Here is a 17,853-nt window from a genome sequence, read left to right on the forward strand (position 1 = left end):
AAAGCTGGACAATGGATAAGGAAGACCAAAGAAGAATTGATGCCTTTGAATTCTGGTGTTGGCAAAGAATATTGAATATACTATGGACTGTCAGAAGAACAAACAATCCTCTCTTGGAAGAAGTACAGCCAGAATGCTCCTCAGAAGAGAGGATGACAAGACTTCATCTTATATACTTTGGACATGTTATCAGGAGGGATCAGTCCCTGGAGAAGGATACCATGGTTGGTAAAGTAGAAGGTCAGCGAAAAAGAGGAAGACCTTTGATGAGATGGATTGACACAGTGGCTGCAACTATGGGCTCAAACATGGCAAGGATTGTGAGCAAGGATTGTGAGCAAGGATTGTGAGGATGGTGCCAGATAGAGCAGTATTTCATTCTGTTGTACATAAGGTTGCTATGAGTTGAAACTGTCTTGACGGCAGCTAGCAACAATAACAGGGACAGGTGGAAGGGGGCTATGAGGATATTTTTTAAGGGGTACTGAGTTTCAGTTAAGGAGCCCTCGTGGTGCAGTGGTTAAAGCTCTTTGTTACTAACCAAAAGTTTGGCGGTTTGAACCCGGCAGCTACTCCACGTGAGAAGAATGTGGTAGTCTGCTTCCATAAAGATTTCCAGCCTTGGCAGCTCTACTCTGTCCTATAGGGTTGCTATGAGTTGGAATCAGACAACAACGGGTTTGATTTTGGTTAAGTTTCTGTTAAGTGTGATTTAAAAAAAATGGAAAAGGATGATGATGATGGTTCTACAACATGCTGAATGTAGCTAATGTCACTCAATTGTGTGCGTAAAAATGGTTGAAATGATGAATGTTTTGTTGTATCTACTTCACCACGCACACACACAAAAAGCGCACCTATTGCTTCATAGGTGTACAGGGTTTCCTTCTGGGGTGATGAAATGTCTTGGAACTAGGTAGATGTGATGGTTGCACAACATTATGAATATGCTAAATGTCACTGAATTGTATGCTTTAAAATGGTGAATTTTATGTTGTGTAAATTTTAACTGCCCTATAGAGTTTCCAAGGAGTGGCTGGTGAATTCTAGCTATAGACCTTTTGGTTAGCAGCCAAGGTCTTAACCACTGTGGCACCAGAGCTCCTGATAAATAAAACATTTTTAGAAAAGACTGCTCCACTTTGGCTCCTGTGCACACAGTTAGGAAGGAGGTTGCTGCAGTAGTCCAGTAGAAAGCTGGTGGTAGATCAGACTCAGTTGCCTTAGAGATGGAAAGCACCAAAAGAATTAGTAGCCCAGCTCTTAACCACTGAGTCAACGGGGCTTCAAAAGAATTAATAGACATCATTAATGAAAGAGGGTATAGCTGAGAGGTTGACACTGATCAACACTCTTCCAAGTTGGTGATTTTGACAGTTTTTAGTCCATATTACTGTCCGATCACTGCCTCTCCCAACCCCCTGTGATGATTAATGTTATATGTCAACTTGGCTATGCTTTGATTCTCAGTAGCTTGGCAGACACTGGACTGGTTGCTTTTTCGTAATGTAATATAATTGGCTTCCATCATGTGATCTGATGTCATCAGCCAGTCAGTTGAAAGGGAAGTGTCCTTGGGGGATATGACCTGCTTCCAGTATATAAATGGATGTTCTGGCAAAGCTAGTTCTCTCTACCTTACACTCTTCTCATTGCCTGACTTCCTGGTTCCTGGGACCTAAGCCTACAGAAGTCTTCAGCCTGCCACTTGATCTGCAGATTTGGATTCGCTAGCCTCCTCAATCCTGTGAGCCAGCAGTAATCTCTAGCCTGTAGCCTAATAATATGGATTTGGAACTTGCTGGCCATCTCCTTGAAGTAAATCAATCTCTCTCTCTGTCTGTGTGTGTGTGTATGTATGTATATATATATATATATTCACACTCCACTGGTTTTGCTACTCTAGAGAACCCAGACTAAGATACTACCCCCCCCAACCTTGAGCCTCCATTGCCCCATCTTATTCCTTATGTCACTGTAGACTTCCATCAGCTGGCTAGGCCACTAGACTACAGCATTCCTTTGATCTGCTGATTTGTCAACATGCAGTAAGGGAATGAGAATAGTCTGGCATGACCTGTTCTTTAGGTAACTTGTGCTGGCTCCAAGTGATCCCTGTTTCCTTTTCCAAGGGCTGACACCATCTGTTTAATCAAATGTCAGAAACCCAACTCAGTGGCTTAGGCCACGGGGTGGTGGGGAAGGGAGTGAAAATTTATTGACTCTTGTAAATGAAAAAAAAAAAAGCCAAAGGGAACTGGACTCCATCATGGCTGGAACAACTAATGTTATCAGGGCTCAGTCTCTCTCTCCATCTCTCAGCTCCATTTTTTCAGTGTTAGCTGCATTTTCAGGCTGGCTGTGGTGCACAGCTCTTATTATTTATCACTAATACCTTTTTTTTTTTTTAATACCATCTACTTAAATATGATTGGGGGCATCTAGATCAGCCAAGTGTCATTAGACTATTTCTTCACCCATCCGATCAATGGTAATGCTACCCTTCCCAGTCTGACTATAATAGTAGCAAAAACAACAGCTACTGTTATTGAGAGTTTACTGTTATTGAGAAGATCAGAAAGATGTTTACTGGTGTTTTATTGACTATGCAAAGGCATTCAACTGTGTGGATCATAACAAATTATGGATAACATTTCAAAGAATGGGAATTCAAGAACAGTTAGTTGTGTTCATAAGGAACCTGTACATAGGCCAAGACGCAGCTGTTCGAACAGAACAAGGGGATACTGCATGGTTTAAAATCAGGAAAAGTGTGTATCAGGCTTGTATCCTTTTACCATACTTATTCAATATGTATGCTGAGCAAATAATCAGAGAAGTTGGACTACATGAAGAAGAACGTGGCATCAGGATTGGAGGAAGACTCATTAACAACCTGCTATTTACAGATGACATAACCTTGCTTGCTGAAAGCAAAGAGGACTTGAAGCACTTACTGATGAAGATCAAAGACTACCACCTTCAGTACGGATTACACCTCAACATAAAGAAAACAAAAATTCTTACAACTGGAGCAATAAGCAACATCATGATAAATGAAGAAAATATTGAAGTTGTCAAGGATTTAATTTTACTTGGATCCACAATCAAGTCCCATGGAAGCAGCAGTCAAGAAATCAAATGACATATTGCGTAGGGCAAAACTGCTGCCAAAAGGCTCTTTAAAGCATTATAGCAACGACTGTGAGAATAGCGCAGGACTGGGCAGTGTTTCATATACAGGGTTTCTACGAGCCGGAAACGGCTTGTTGGCACCTAACAACAGCAACAAAGTGTTAAAAGGTGAAGATGTCGCTTTGAGGACTAAGGTGCCCCTGACCTAAGCCATGATATATTCAATTGCCTCATGTGCATGCGAAAGTTGGACAGTGAATAAGGAAGACTGAGGAAGAATTGATGCCTTTGAATTCTGGTGTTGGCAAAGAATGTTGAATATACCATGGACTGCTAGAAGAACAAACAAGCCTGTCTTGGAAGAAGTACAGACAGAGTGCTCCTAGGAAGTGAGGATGGCGAGACTTCCTCTCACTTTGGACATGTTATCAGGAGGGACCAGTCCCTGGAGAAGGACAGCAGGTTTAGTAGAGGGTCAGTGAAAAAGGAAGACCCTCAGTGAGATGGATTGACACCGTGGCTGCAACAATGGGTTCAAACTTACCAAGGATTGTGAGGATGGGCAGGACTGGGCAGTGTTTTGTTCTGTTGAACATAGGGTCTCTATGAGTCGAAACCGACCCAATGGCACTTAACAACAACTATGTGCTAGACAGATTCTAGTTGTCATTTGCCTGCCACATGGCATCAAAGAGTTCTTAGAGCTGAGCATGGACTGGATGGTGTAAATCCTTTTTCCAGTGTTGCGCAGTGCCTGATTGACCTTACCTACAGCCAATTATCCCTGAGGGTGTTTTCTGAGACAAGCCTCCTTACCGTTCCAGGCCAGGAAATGGAGCCAAGTGACTCAGACTGCTCTCCCAGGCTTTTAATCTGCATCTCTCTGGGAGTGTTGCAAAGATAGTCAATAACTTAACCCTTTCATGAATGAATTAATTTTTTCTTTTTATTTTTTGTTTATATAATGTTTTTTCATTAATGGAGTGCATGCCGAATCGTTGAAGTGTGTCTGAATTTTTGGTGGGTAATACAGATTTTTTTTCTGGCCCCATCCCCAAAATCCTCCCCTCAGAGTCCAGAGGGACATATGTGTCTCACTAATTGTACCCCCAGAGTACAGAGAGACATATGGGTCACACCCAAAATTTTTCAAGATCCATATTTTACCTAAAAAAAAAATCGATTCAGCACCACCTCATACAATACCCTGTAAAATCAGTAATTGGCGACACACACTCATTTCTTCAGCTTCAAGCAGTTATACAGGTCCCTGCCTGCCAGCAACATATACTGCCCGTGGTATGTTACCGATACACCCAAGAGGTGGAAAATATAGGTGGGCTCTGTATGTTCCGTTGTTCATGTAAGCTATTTAACATTTTTTTGTTTGTTTTTTAATTTTTTGATTTGAAATAATTATAGATCCAGGGAAGTAGCAAGGATAGTGCAGAAAGGGCCTGTGTACTCGTCATGCAGTTCCTCCAGTGACTAGATCTTTTTCTTTTGCTTTTGTTTTAGGTGACAATATACACAACTAAACATACATCCATTTACAATTCCTGCCTGTGCGGTTCAATGACATTGGTTATATACTTCACAAGTGTCACATTTCTCACTGTCTCTACCCATATTGTTACATCACCATTAATATAGACTCTCTGCTCTGCCCCTTGAAGTTCTGAGCTATGCTTTAGTTGAACTATTGTCATTTTGAGGTCATATAGATCTTTATAAGCATGTGATATTCAAGGCAAACATTCTTTTTTAACTCACCTATACTTTTTTTTTTTTTTTTAATACTGTTTAGTTTAATGATGGCTTCAGAGGATACTTTCAGATCAAGGTTTAAAGATTATCCCTGGGCAAAAGGTTGAGGGGTTCCCCTATTCTCAATGGATTCAGGAAGTCTGGTTTCCACATGAATTTCAAGTTCTGTTCTCCAATTTTCCTCCTTTTGATCAGGATCCATCTATTGGGTCATTGATGAACACATTCAGTAACGGTAGCCAGGAACCATCCATTTCTTCTGGTCTCATGGCAGAGGAGATAGTAGTTCATGGAGGCAATTAAACCTATAGTCCATCTCCTTCGATTCCTGAGTCTCCTTCTTCCTCTGCTGTTCCAGGCAAATAGAGATCAATTGTTGTATCTTGGGTGGCCACTCACAAACTTTTAAGATCCCAGGCGCTGCTCATCAAATTCAGAGGTGGAACAGAAACTATAAAAAATAACTTTAGACCAACTGACTTGTAGACCCATGAAGCCGCAACTTTAAACTTTCAAACCAAGAAAGCTAAGTGTTTAGTTGTACCTAAAGTAGTATCAACAGGCACAGCCTTATTTATTTATTATTTTTTGGTTGCTGTTGTAATTGTAAAATTATATCAAATACTTTATTTGCCATTCTCACTCCTCCCCATTTTTTTCCTGGTGTACAGCTTAGTGATAACAGCTACTTTAGTCAAGCTGTGTAACTGTCACCCTTAGTCAATCTCCATTTTCTCTAGTGGTTACATCCTATTTAAATACAGCACAATGTCAAAACGAGAAAACTGACAATGGCCTAAAGTGTATGATTGTTCTATCACATGTGTAGTTTTGTGTAACCACCACCTCACTGAATTTAGAGAACTATCCCTTTACCACAAAGATCTCTCTTGTGCTGCCTCTTAAAGCCACAACACCCCCACCCCCCTTGGCCAAAAATAACATTCCCTAGCCCCTGGAAGCCACTGATCTGTTCTCTATCTCTACCCAGACCCAGTGCCGTCAAGTCAATTCCAACCAGGGTTTCCTCTCCATCTCTATAATTTTGTTATTTCAAGAATGTTATGTAAATGGAATCATACAGTATATAACCTTCTGGGAATGGCTTTTTCCCTCCACTCAACATAATTCCATCAAGAGCCATCCAAGATTTTCTGGAAATAAGAAGGTCCGTGTATCGAATACAAGCTTGAGGAGGCAATAATAGAGTAAGGGAGAGACAATATTTGAAGAGATGAGACTAAGAATTGTCCAGAATTTATAAAAGTTATGAATTCATAGATCCAAGAAGTCCCAAGCAGGACAAATAGAAAAGAAACCTATACTTAACCACGTTGAGGAGAAATTGTAGACCTTGAAGTTTACCTCATATGTTCCTATTGTCAGGAAATTATTGGAGAATGTGCTCCATCAAAACAAAGTAGTAATTCAAGAAAGAGGAAGACACGGGATATAGGAAACTGGAGATCTAACATGGGACAGGGTCCAAGAGAATCCCTGGAAGAGGTGAAGGAAAATCCTGTGATTGACTACTGGCTCCAGGCAGACGGCACACGTCTGGGCTTAAGCACTTCAGAATGTCAAGAGAGCATTTATTCAATTGGTAGAGAATCTGGTATTTAATTAGGGATAATTACATACATAACACATTGAAAACAACAAACAAAAAAAACAAAGCCACTGTTATAATAATTTTCATTAAAAATTGTGCAGAAAAGATAAATGTAATCATAGTTTTCTACATGATTCAGTTATAAATAAAATTTACACAGACATAATAGTGTAAATGATCTAATTAGCATTACGTATTTTTTTTTATATAGCTATATTGAGGTTCCCTGGTGGCACAACGGTTAAGTGTTCGGCTCCTAACCACAAGGTTGGCAGTTCGAATCCACCAGATGCTCCACGGAAACCCTATGGGGCAGTTCTACTCTGTCCTGTAGGTTTGCTGTGAGTTGAAAATGACTGAGCAGCAAGGGCTTTATAGCATAGGATAATGGGCAGGGTATACATGTGTGGCGGAAGTGGAATAAAAAAGAGCTAAATCCTCATCTTCTACAGTGAAAAATCAAAGAAAATGCTTAAATTGAAAACTCAAGAAGTAGCGACACATCCATGCTATTTAAAGACATGGGGGTAAATACTAAAATAATCAGCTAAAAATGACCGAAGGAATTACCTGGTAGTGGCCATGGCAGGAAGAAAAGGAAAAAGGACAGGCTGTTTTTCATAACAAACATTGTATAATTATCTGTGTTTTTCATAACAGATGTAGAACTATCTATCATTTTAAATTATATGTTTGTATAGCTTTGATGGCGCCCCAGGGGCATGGTGGTTAAGCATTTGACTGCTAACCGAAGGGTCACCTGTTTGAACCCATCTGCTGTTCTGGAGAAAGATGTGGCAGCCCACTTCTGTAAGGATTATAGCCTTGGAAACGCTATAGGGCAGTTCTGCTCTGTCCTATAGGGTCGCTATGAGTTGAAATTGACTGGATAGCAGTGGGTTTGTTTTTGGGTATTTTTTAGTTTTGATATAAATTAAACACTAAATGTAAGAAAATGTGAGAGTTCCTCAATTTTGCTGGGGATCGGTATTCAAAAATCAATTGTATTTCTGAAACAATATCTCAAACAATATTTTAAAGTCCATCAATTTAAAGAAACAGAGCATGGTTTGATTATGTGATGTTCTTGGGGCCTAATCCTGCCCTTTGTTTCAACTGATGCTCACTGTCTTAGTTACTTCGTGCTGCTGTAACGAATACAAGTGTGTGGCTTTAAAGAACAGACATTTATTTCCTTACAGTTCTGAAGGCTAAAAGTCCAAATCAGAGTTTTGACTATGTTCTTTGTTGGTAATCCCAGGTCTTCCTTCATCCTTGGCTATCCTAACATGGCATCTGTCTTCCCCTGTGTTTGCTTGCTTCTCTGAGTCTTTGGTGCTGTTCCTGTAACTCAGAAGTGATTAGGTTTAAGATCACCCAGCACTGGTATGACCTCAGCTGATTGATTACATTACATTAGATTGCATTATGGGAGGTGATTACATTACATTAGATTAGATAACATCTGCAGGTATAGGGAGTAGGATTCCAACACATATTTTAGGGAACACAATTCAATCCATAATATTCACTTACAATGGAATTCTTTTCATGTATTTTATAATTTTGGATTTTAAACTCATCTTCAGAAGAAGGTTATTGTTGGAATACCATGTGACTTAGGTTAAGAATGTGTCCCTCTGGAGACATTTCATTTGTTCTGTGGGTACCCAGCATGCATTAGTTCAGTACTCCTTTTTGTGTTAATTTCTTAGCTTTGACTACTTAGACTTTATATGTAATATAAACTTGAACCTAAAACCTAGTGAATGCAGGCCTGGTGTTATGAATTTTCAGAGGAGACTTTTTTCCTTACCTGAGACCCTAGGCAAGATGGATGTCACCTTCTGTGTGGATGGGTGGGTGGATATTTTTTTCCTGATCTGCCGTTTCACTGAAGTCCTTGTGGGTCCCAGTTCTATGATGGAGCCTGTCTCTTGTTCCTACATGGGCACTGATGCCCAAGTCCCTGGTTTGCTGAGATTGGCAATGCCCTCTTCTCCACCTGCACTCTCTACTTTGGGCCTTTGCCATGTCAGCTCAGCTGCTCCTTGCTCTGGCTTTCAGTTCTGTCTTTATTTTTGGACCCTGGCGATTTCCTTTACTCTCTTGCAAGCTCTGCCATGCAGTTAAAGTTAATAGCTGATCTAGCATTTCTAGGTGTTTTGTAGTAGGAAGGTTTTTCAGGTCATCCTATCCATAACACCACCCTGTATACTTTTTACATTTAGAGATGAAGGGATTGTGGGAGCTTCAGAGAAGAAAAGTACACCTGTCTGGGAGGATCAGGAGAAAGGCCTTAGAGAAGCTGAATGTTGAGGGATAGGGACACAGGAGGGGGAGCAGCAGATCGCAAAAGCAGGGAGGCAGGCAATGAGGATGCATTTATGGAGAAAAGCTTCTAACTGTCACTGGAGTACAGTGTCTGTGAAGGGGAAAATGAGGTTGGAACAGGGAGCTCTTAAATGTCTCACAGCAGGGAGTAACATGTTCATAAGCCTTGTTTCAGGAAATTTAAGCTGGAAGAATGTCCAGGACAATGAGAGCAAGTCGTGGCAGGAGGGAGAGGGGTTTGGATTTGGAAAGATGACCCAGGAGGCTGTTGAAATAGCCCAGGTGATGGGTAATACAGCCTGAATGGAGGCAGTGGCTGTGGGAGTAGAGAGAAGGGAATCACTGGGAGAGACACTCAGCTGAGCAGGTAAAGAAATCTGGGCCAAGAGCTGGGGGAAAATAGCAGAAAAGCCAGGCAAGCACATTGTCTGAATTCTGGGAAATGAATTTAAAATGTCAACAGTTATCTGAGCTGTTTTTTACAGTTTAATATTGTTCGACTGTTGCCCGCAGACGCTCGTCAACAGTTCATCTTGACTCTGTATGCAGCTAAGGATGTTTTTAGGGCGTTTGATGAATCATTGTCTTTTTAGAGACAACATGCCCCAACAGAGCTCCCGGAAATGAGTTGGGATGTTTTTGACTGTCCTAGAACCTGCTGACATGGCTGATAGAGTTGCTGATGAGCCGTCCTCCAGGACAGGGAGTCCAGATGGGGAAGGTCGGGTGTCTGAGGACAGATTGCTGCTCCATCAGAGGCTGGCCATCCAGGAGCTTGTGGACACTGAGGTCTCCTACTTGCACATGCTCCAGCTCTATGCCTACGACATCAGGAACCGCCTCCAGCAGGTACTTGAGTGGTGCCACACACAGAGGTCTTTACAGGGGTCAGCGTGGTCCTGGCTTCTGAGATTTCATGGCAGTTCTAGGGCTAGGCTTGATGGAGGAGAAGGCACGGTGGGTGTGAAGCCTGATAGACCTGGATTAAACCCCAGTACAGGTAGTCCCTGATTTACTATGAGATTCAGTTCCTGACTACTCCATTGTAATTGGCTCTGACGTAAGTCCAATATCTCTTTTTTTTTTTTTAGTTTTCATTATTATTACCTTTTATTATCAGTATCTTTATGTCCCATCTTTATTGGTCGATGAGTGAACATCTGAGAATGATAACATCAGCAAATTATGAACTGCAACGTTGTATGTAGTACATATTACTAATGATAAGATGTAAAACAAACAAACAAACAAAAAAGGGACAGCCATAAGTGCGGCTCGTTGTCACTGGAATATGTCGTAAGTCAGGGACTACCTCTAATTCCATTTTTTGGCCATACAACCTTCAACAACACCTTTGATGCCTTGGAGTTTATACATCTGCTAAATGAGGAGAGGAATAATCACCTCAGAGAATTAAGTGAGATAATGGGTAAAAGCCCTTTATCAAGTTTAGAAAAGACTGCTTAAACTGACCCACATTTTAATTGTCTCAAATGGGGGATGGTGACAGAGAAATTGTCACTATGACGGGGTTCTCTTTTTCTATTTATCTTATATGTATAGTTTTTCCTGATTTCAGAAATAATAAAGGCTCCCCATAGAAGATTTCAAGCATCCTCTAGCATATAAGCTTCACAAAGACAAGGACTACATGTAGTTCAATATCTCCCAGTTCCTGACTCATAAATAATGGCATTTAGTGAATGTTTCTTGAATTAATGAGATACTAAAGTAGTTAACATGAAAGGTGAAAATCTTCTCTTATCTCACTCTCAAGAGATTAAGATTTCTCTCTCTAGACATTAAAAAAAATGTTATTTATTTTAGCAAAAATAAGAAAAAAAAATAAGAGCAAACTGTAAATATTGTTCTATAGCTAGCTTTTTCCACTTGAAGGTACACCCAAGACATCCTTCCAAGCCCTTGCATATAGATGTCCTGCAACCTTTTAACAGTTGTATAGCCTAGTAAATAGTACTGGAGCTTAGTATGCATCTCATTGTAAAGCCAGTAGGTGCCAAGTATTCAGAGCTGGAAAGAAGTCCGACTTCCTACCCCTACTTGACAGATGGGGAAACTGAGAGAAGAAAAATGCTCATTGGCAGCCGACCTAGGATAAAACCCCAATCCAGCTTTCCTTCCATGCCGTGTAGTCAATCTCTTCCTTTCTTCTTGTAGAGTAATGACCATGTCTAATTCATAAAATTTGAAAATCTCTTGCAAACTTTGCATTGGGACAGTAAGTCTTCCCAAGCGTGGGGCCCTGATAGTGTGAGAGATCTGGACTAGTCTCTAGTGCCTGCAGATTAAGTTACTCCACAGAACTCCCAACCACCTCCCATGGCCTCTTTGTTCCTTCCAGCTGCCTCAGGGAGATCTGGATGTCCTGTTCTCAAACATCGATGATATCATCCAGGTGAACAGCAGATTTCTTCACGACCTGCAGGAGACGGCCTCTACAGAAGAGGAACAAGTGCGCCTAATTGGTAAGCAAAAGACCTAGGGAGTGCAGCCTAGATTCCCAAGGATTGTCCTCAGCATGTGGCCACTGCTGAACTGTCTCCAGGATTCCAGAGAAATGCAGCTCAATGGGAGTCTGTTTTCAGAATCCTTGAAACACAGCATGTCAGAGCCAGCAGGGCTCTCAAATATATCTAGTCCAACCCTATCACTTCATAGATGAAGAGACTGAGGCCCAGAAAGATATCCTCATGGTCACACAATTGGTTAGTGGCACAGTTGAGTCTTTAGTCTGAGTTTCTCTTACATTCATTCTTTCATTCATGAGTGTGCCAGTCACTGTGCTGTGTGCTGGGGTGACATGTTAGCAAGAGAGATGGAAAATAAACAGATAAATGAGAATTTTAGGTAGTAACTTGTAATTTGAAGAAAACAAAAACAGTTGTAGTAACTTCTTGAGGACGGGACATTTGAGCTGAGACCTGAATATTAGGGAAGAGCCAGCCATGAGGAGATCTGGAGAAAGAGTAGAGAGAATAGCTGTGCAAAGGCCCCGAGGCAGGGATGAGTCTAGAAGGTTTGAAAGATAGAAAGCAGGTTGATGTGGATCAAGCAGAGTGAGTGATAGAGGATAAGATAGAAGAGGCAGACCAGACGTTGCAGACTTACAGGCCATGGTAAGGAGTTTGGATTTTATTCCAGGTGTGATAAGAAGTATTGGATAGTTTTGAGCAGGGGAGTGATACGTTCTGACTTATGTTTTTAAAAGATCTCTTTGGCTATCATGGAGAATGGATTGTGAGCGATGGAGAGAGTGGAAGCAGAGAGACCCATTGGGCGCTTTACGTTGCCCAGGTGAGGGATACAGGTAGTTTCCTTATCCTGGAATGGTTAGGATCAGCAGAGGGTGGGTGGGTGGGGCATAAGAAGAAGGGAGGGAGGGTAAACCTCATACCTGTCTCTTTTAGTCACTTCCAATACGCTGCCTGGGGCCACTTGACAAAATGTCCAGGGTCAAGGGTTTTCACTGGAGTCAGAGGATGAGGGTAAGGGGTATCAGGTTCTTACCTGCAACAACTACGACTGGTGTTGTAACGTTAAGTTTTAATTAATTTTAATGGTATATCTTATTTAGCCCAATGCAATGGCAGAGAGGAGTAGGGGGTCCGGGTATCCAGTGCAGTGGCCAGTCCTCTGGCCTTTACATGACTAATCTTCCATCCTTTCCTGAACATGAACGATGATGGGAATTAAAAAAAACGATATACAAACAAAAAACCCACTTTCTGAGTGTTCACTAAATACTAGACACTGCTCTAATCTACATGTATTCATTTAGTTCTCACAACAACCCTGAAGGTAGATACTGTTCTCTCATTTACAACTGGGGAGACTGAGGCTCAGACAGAGGAAGTAACTTGCTCAAGGTCACACCGCTAGTGGCAGAGCCAGGATTTGAACTCAGGCAGCCGGCCGGTGCTCTGTCCTGTCACACTGAATTGCTTCTACATAGTAGAATAGTGAGATTAAAGCCCGTGTATTATGTATTATTTTTCCTTTGAAAACACAGTTCTTTATTAAAATAGCAATACAAATGAGATACCGTCCCTTGTAAATGATAGGTGAATACAAAATTAAAGAATAAAATTTTTAAAATATGCCTGAGGAGATGTTCATACCTTTGATCATTTTTTTTCTTGTTTGTGTTAATAATTACCACTTATTTGAGTGGAAATTCAGATGACCTCAGGCTGAAGGCTTTCTAAGGGTCAGAGGACTTTGAAATGTCAAAAAAACTGAGTCAATAGTAAAATTAATCTATAAAAAAAAAAAAAAGAAAAATCTATTAGGTGAGGTTTATTCAGGCAGAAGATTTGAGAATTGGGTAGCACCAAACCACATGGGGAAAGGTACCCCACTGAGTATCAGCTGAGATTGGCTTATACTGACAAAACTCAGACGCAAAATAAGCTTATATCTGATTGGCTGTCAGGATTCCTTCGGTCAGCGAGGGTGTAAGCGATGTTGCCAGAGTGAAAACCAAAGAGTTGGTTAACAACGGTGGCCTGATTCATGGGAAAGCCAGGCTTCAGTTGCTGTAAAAGCAAGTCTTAGAGGCATTGATGCCATTTTATCAACCACAGGACTCCATTTTTATTTCATTTAACAGAAGTCAGGCTCTTCATTTGCTGTGGGTTCAATATTTGACATGGCTCCTTGTTAAGAGTCCTTGCTTGTCTCTCTGCCTTCCTCCTTGACCTGAAAAGAGTCACGATGCCACTTTGTCTCCTGAGCATACCTGGTAACATCTGCAGTCACTGCCTTCATTGCTTCCCTGGTAGGGTTGCCAGAAAAAATACAAGAGGCCCAATTAAAATTGAATTTCAGATAAACAATGAACATTTTTTAGTGTAAGTATATCCATGCAACATTTGGGGCATACTTAATACCAAAAAATGATTCATCGTTTATCTGAAATTCAGATTTAACTGGGTGTCCTGTATTTTTTTCCCCTAAACCTGGCAACCCTATTATTCCCTGGCCTTTGGAGAGTCCAGAAAATAGCCTCCTCATCCTCTGCCCCTTGCGTTTAGCCAGAAAAGAGGCACAAGAAACCAAATGGCTTTTCTTCTCCTTGGGGCAACTATGTGCGGGAGTCGGGGCTACTCTGGCTCCTGCCAGCTCTCTCTCCATGCCACTTGCACTCTCCCAGCCGCTCAGGCCTTGCTAGAAAATGAAGGCCCCTTTCCTAATCTGGTGGCCACAGAATTTTAAGACAATTTTGATGTCACAGAACAATTTGTGTGTAAATTTTTGAATGGGAAACAATTTTGCTCTGTAAACTTTCATCTAAAGCACAACAAAAAGTTAAAAGAAATAGATAAATAAAACAATTTTGGAACACGGGCAAGACAGTGTTTCACAAACTATTCTCTCCCAAACAAGTTGGGTTCCCTTTCCTTATGATTGATTCCAAACACAACTTGGATGTACACAGGAGTCCCTGCACCGGCTCACATCCCCAGAAGACACCATGGTCTAGGGCAGGACGGTCCAATAGAAATATCATGTGACGGGGCTGAGGGCTGGGGGCCATGTCTCAGAGCACATTTAGCTCAATTGGCATAACATAGTTTATAAGGAAAATGTTTTACATCCTACTTTTGTGAGTAGCATCTGGGGTCTTAAAAGCTTGTGAGGTGCCATCTAAGCTATGTCTCCTGGTCCTACTCCGTCTGGAGCAAGGGAGAATGAAGAAAACCAAAGACACAAGGGAAAAATTAGTCCAAAGGTCTGATGGAACACAGCTACCACAGCCTTCACCAGACTGAGTCCAGCACAACTAGATGGTGCCCAGCTACCACCGTGACTGATCTGACAGGGATCAAAATAGAGGATCCCAGACAGAGCTGGACAAAAATGTAAAACAAAATTCTAACTCACAAAAAAAGACCAAACTTACTAGTCTGACGGAGACTGGAGAAACCCCAAGAGTATGGCCCCCGGATACCCTTTTAACTCAGTACTAAAGTCACCTCCTGAGGTTCACCTTTCAGCCAAAGATTAGACAGGCCCATAAAACAAACAGTAATACACATAGCTCAACCATGTATCTGAGACTAAATGGACACACCAGCCCAGGGGCAAGGACGACAAGGCAGGAAGGGGCAGAAAAGCTGGATGAATGGAAATGAGGAGCCCACGGTCAAGAAGGGGAGAGTGTTGACAGGTTGCGGGTTTGGCAACCAATGTCACAAAACAATATGTGTATTAATTGTTTGATGAGAAACTAATTTGCTTTGTAAACTTTCACCTAAAGCACAATTAAGGAAAAAAAAAAGTCATAAGAAAAAAATATATACCTATAAATTATGTGAGCCACAAATGTAATTTAAAAATTTTAAGTAGCCACAGTAAACAAATTAAAGGAGGTGAAATTTTAATGATATATTTTATTTAACCCAATATATTCCAAATAATAGTTCAACATGTAATCAATATAAAAATGATTAATTATGAGATATTTTACTTTTTCTTGTACTAAGTCTTTGAAATCCGCTGTGTCTTTTACATTTACCGAAAACAAAACCTATCCCATTGCCGTTGAGGCAATTCTGACTTATAGTGACCCTGTAGGACAGAGCAGAACTGCCCCATAGAGTTTCCAAGGAGCACCAGGTGGATTCAAACTGCTAGCCTTTTTATTAGCAGCCATAGCTCTTAACCACTATACCACCACGGTTTCCATGCACCTCTCAATTTAAACATGCCATATTTCAAGTGCTCAGTAGTCACATGTGGCTGGTGACTACTATACTTGGGCAGTAGAGTCTAGTGATTAGAGCAGGGGCTTTGGAGTACAACGGACAAGGCTCCACCACCCACAAGTTACTTCACATCTCTGAGCCTCAGTTTCTACCTCTTTAAAATGAGCATGATATAAACCAGAGACTCCATCAGTCTGAGGCCAGAAGAACTAGATGGTGCCCAGCTACCACCAATAACTGCCCTGACAGGAAACTCAGCAGAGAGTCCCTGATGGAGCAGGAGAAAAGTGGGGTGCAGAACTCAAATTCTAGTAAGAAGATAAGACTTAATGGTCTGACTGAGACTGGAGGAACCCCAGAAGACATGGCCCCTGGACTGTCTGTTAAACCAGAACTAAAGCCATCCCTGAAGCTAACTCTTCAGACAAAGAATAGCCTGGACTATAAGACATGAAATGATACTCCTGAAGAGTGTGCTTCTTAGTTCAAATAGATAAACGAGACTAAATGGGAAATTCCTGTCCGGAGGCGAGATGAGAAGGCAGAAAGGGATAGGAGCTGGCTGAATGGACATGGAAAATCTGTGGTGGAGAGGAGGGATGTTCGATCATATTATAGGGATAGCAACTAGGGTCACATAACAATGTGTGTATAAATTTTTATATGAGAAACTAACTTGAGCAGTAAACTTTCACCTAAAAAGCACTATATATATATATATATATAAACGAGCATGATAATAATACCCATCCTCTGGGCTAGTCATGGCGCCGAGTACCTGGCATGGAGTAGCCCTTTTCTTTCTCACCACATCACTCATAGCAACCCTATAGGACAAGTAGAACTGCCCCATAGGGTTTCCAAGGAGTCGCTGGTGGATTTGAAATGTCAACCTTTTGGTTAGCAGCCAAACTCCTAACCACTGTGCCACCAGGGCTCCAGGGCCATTACTTGTTATTATTATGATTATTTTCATTTATTTAAAAAAAACCCGAGAATCAGATCAGTTAAGTAACTTGCCCAAGGTCACACAGCTTGACTAGGCAGAGCTAGAATTTGAATACAGTTCTTTGGGCCCTAGAGCCCTAGCTCTTAACCATCTTGCTTCTCTTTCTCTCTTTTCTGACTAATTCCGGCTAGAGGTAGAATGTCCTTTTGATGTTGGCAGTACCTTCTTTACTAATCTGTGACTCTACAAGGACTAACCAAGAAACTGAACCCACTGCTGTTGAGCCAATTCTGACTCATAGTGACCTATAGGACAGAGTAGAACTGCCCCATAGGGTTTCCAAGGCTGTACATCTTTATGGAAGCAGATTGTCACATCTTTCTTTCTCGGATCAGCTAGTGAGTTCGAACCACAGACCTTTTGATTGAAGGCAAGCCCTTCAACCACTGTGCCCTCAAGGCTCCTTCTAGAAGGACTAGAGCCTTTCTTTTGGTGCCCCAGGCATTTATCTCTTTGGGCAACTCTGCTCTTGGGGAGTTTGCTTTCCTCCACCCTTCTGTTACCGAAAACACCAGTGCCCCAGGCCAGACTGGTTATGATACAGTTTCTTTCACATCAGTTACATTCCTGAGGACTCACTCATTTTGAGGAGAATGTGGGAACCACCCTACATTTCATGGCCACTCCTACGCCATCTCCTAGGGAAGGTCTTCTCTGCAGTTGGCTGATCTCTTCCCTATCATACAGGTTCTCCTTAGCTGCATTTTAAGGTTGATCTTTCCTGATCGTGCTCTCCCTTGTTCTGGGGCACTCCTCTTCCTTGAGTTATCTTTGAGGACTGGCTGAACTGGGTTCGGTCCTGGGGTGGTAATCTTGTAGTGGGGGGTCTTCTTTTCTGAGAGCTGAACCACATCAAGGCACAATCTGATGTATCACGAGGGTGTCTGGTTCAGGTCAGAGGTCCAGCTCCTGGCTTAAGCAGGCAATAGGGTCATCTGGACTTCCTTTGGCCCATGGCTCCTCACTTGTCCAGCTGTGCTTAATGCCTTTCTCTTCCCCCCATGCCTTCCTCCCTAGATGGTAGAAGATCTTGCCTCAGTATTTGTAATAGCCTTGTAATACTCCTTCCGTTTCCACTTTTCCCTCCTTAGTTTATCTAATTCAATAATATAGTGCTGATTTTTTAGAACTTTATTTTAAGATAATTTTAGACTTACTGAAAATTTGCAAAAATAACACAAGTTCCCATATACCCTTTACCCAGTTTCTCCAATTTTAGCATCTTACATACCCATGGTATAATGGTCGAATCCGGGAAATTAACATTA

The 17,853-nt window shown here is 41.6% G+C and overlaps 1 protein-coding gene across 3 annotated transcripts in view; it reads left to right on the forward strand.

The window, feature by feature from the left end:
- The window catches only part of ARHGEF37 (Rho guanine nucleotide exchange factor 37), a 75,456-nt gene that overhangs the window by 12,129 nt on the left and 45,474 nt on the right, over nucleotides 1–17,853 (forward strand). For all 3 annotated transcript variants that reach the window (XM_049874048.1, XM_049874046.1, XM_049874047.1), the window contains exons 2-3: nucleotides 9,501–9,697; nucleotides 11,211–11,334. In XM_049874048.1, the coding sequence (XP_049730005.1) occupies nucleotides 9,512–9,697; nucleotides 11,211–11,334 (310 nt within the window). In that variant the 5' untranslated portion in view covers nucleotides 9,501–9,511. The remainder of the gene's footprint in view (nucleotides 1–9,500; nucleotides 9,698–11,210; nucleotides 11,335–17,853) is intronic.

This window comes from Elephas maximus, chromosome 2 (genome assembly GCF_024166365.1).
Source record: "Elephas maximus indicus isolate mEleMax1 chromosome 2, mEleMax1 primary haplotype, whole genome shotgun sequence".
NCBI lineage: Eukaryota > Metazoa > Chordata > Mammalia > Proboscidea > Elephantidae > Elephas > Elephas maximus.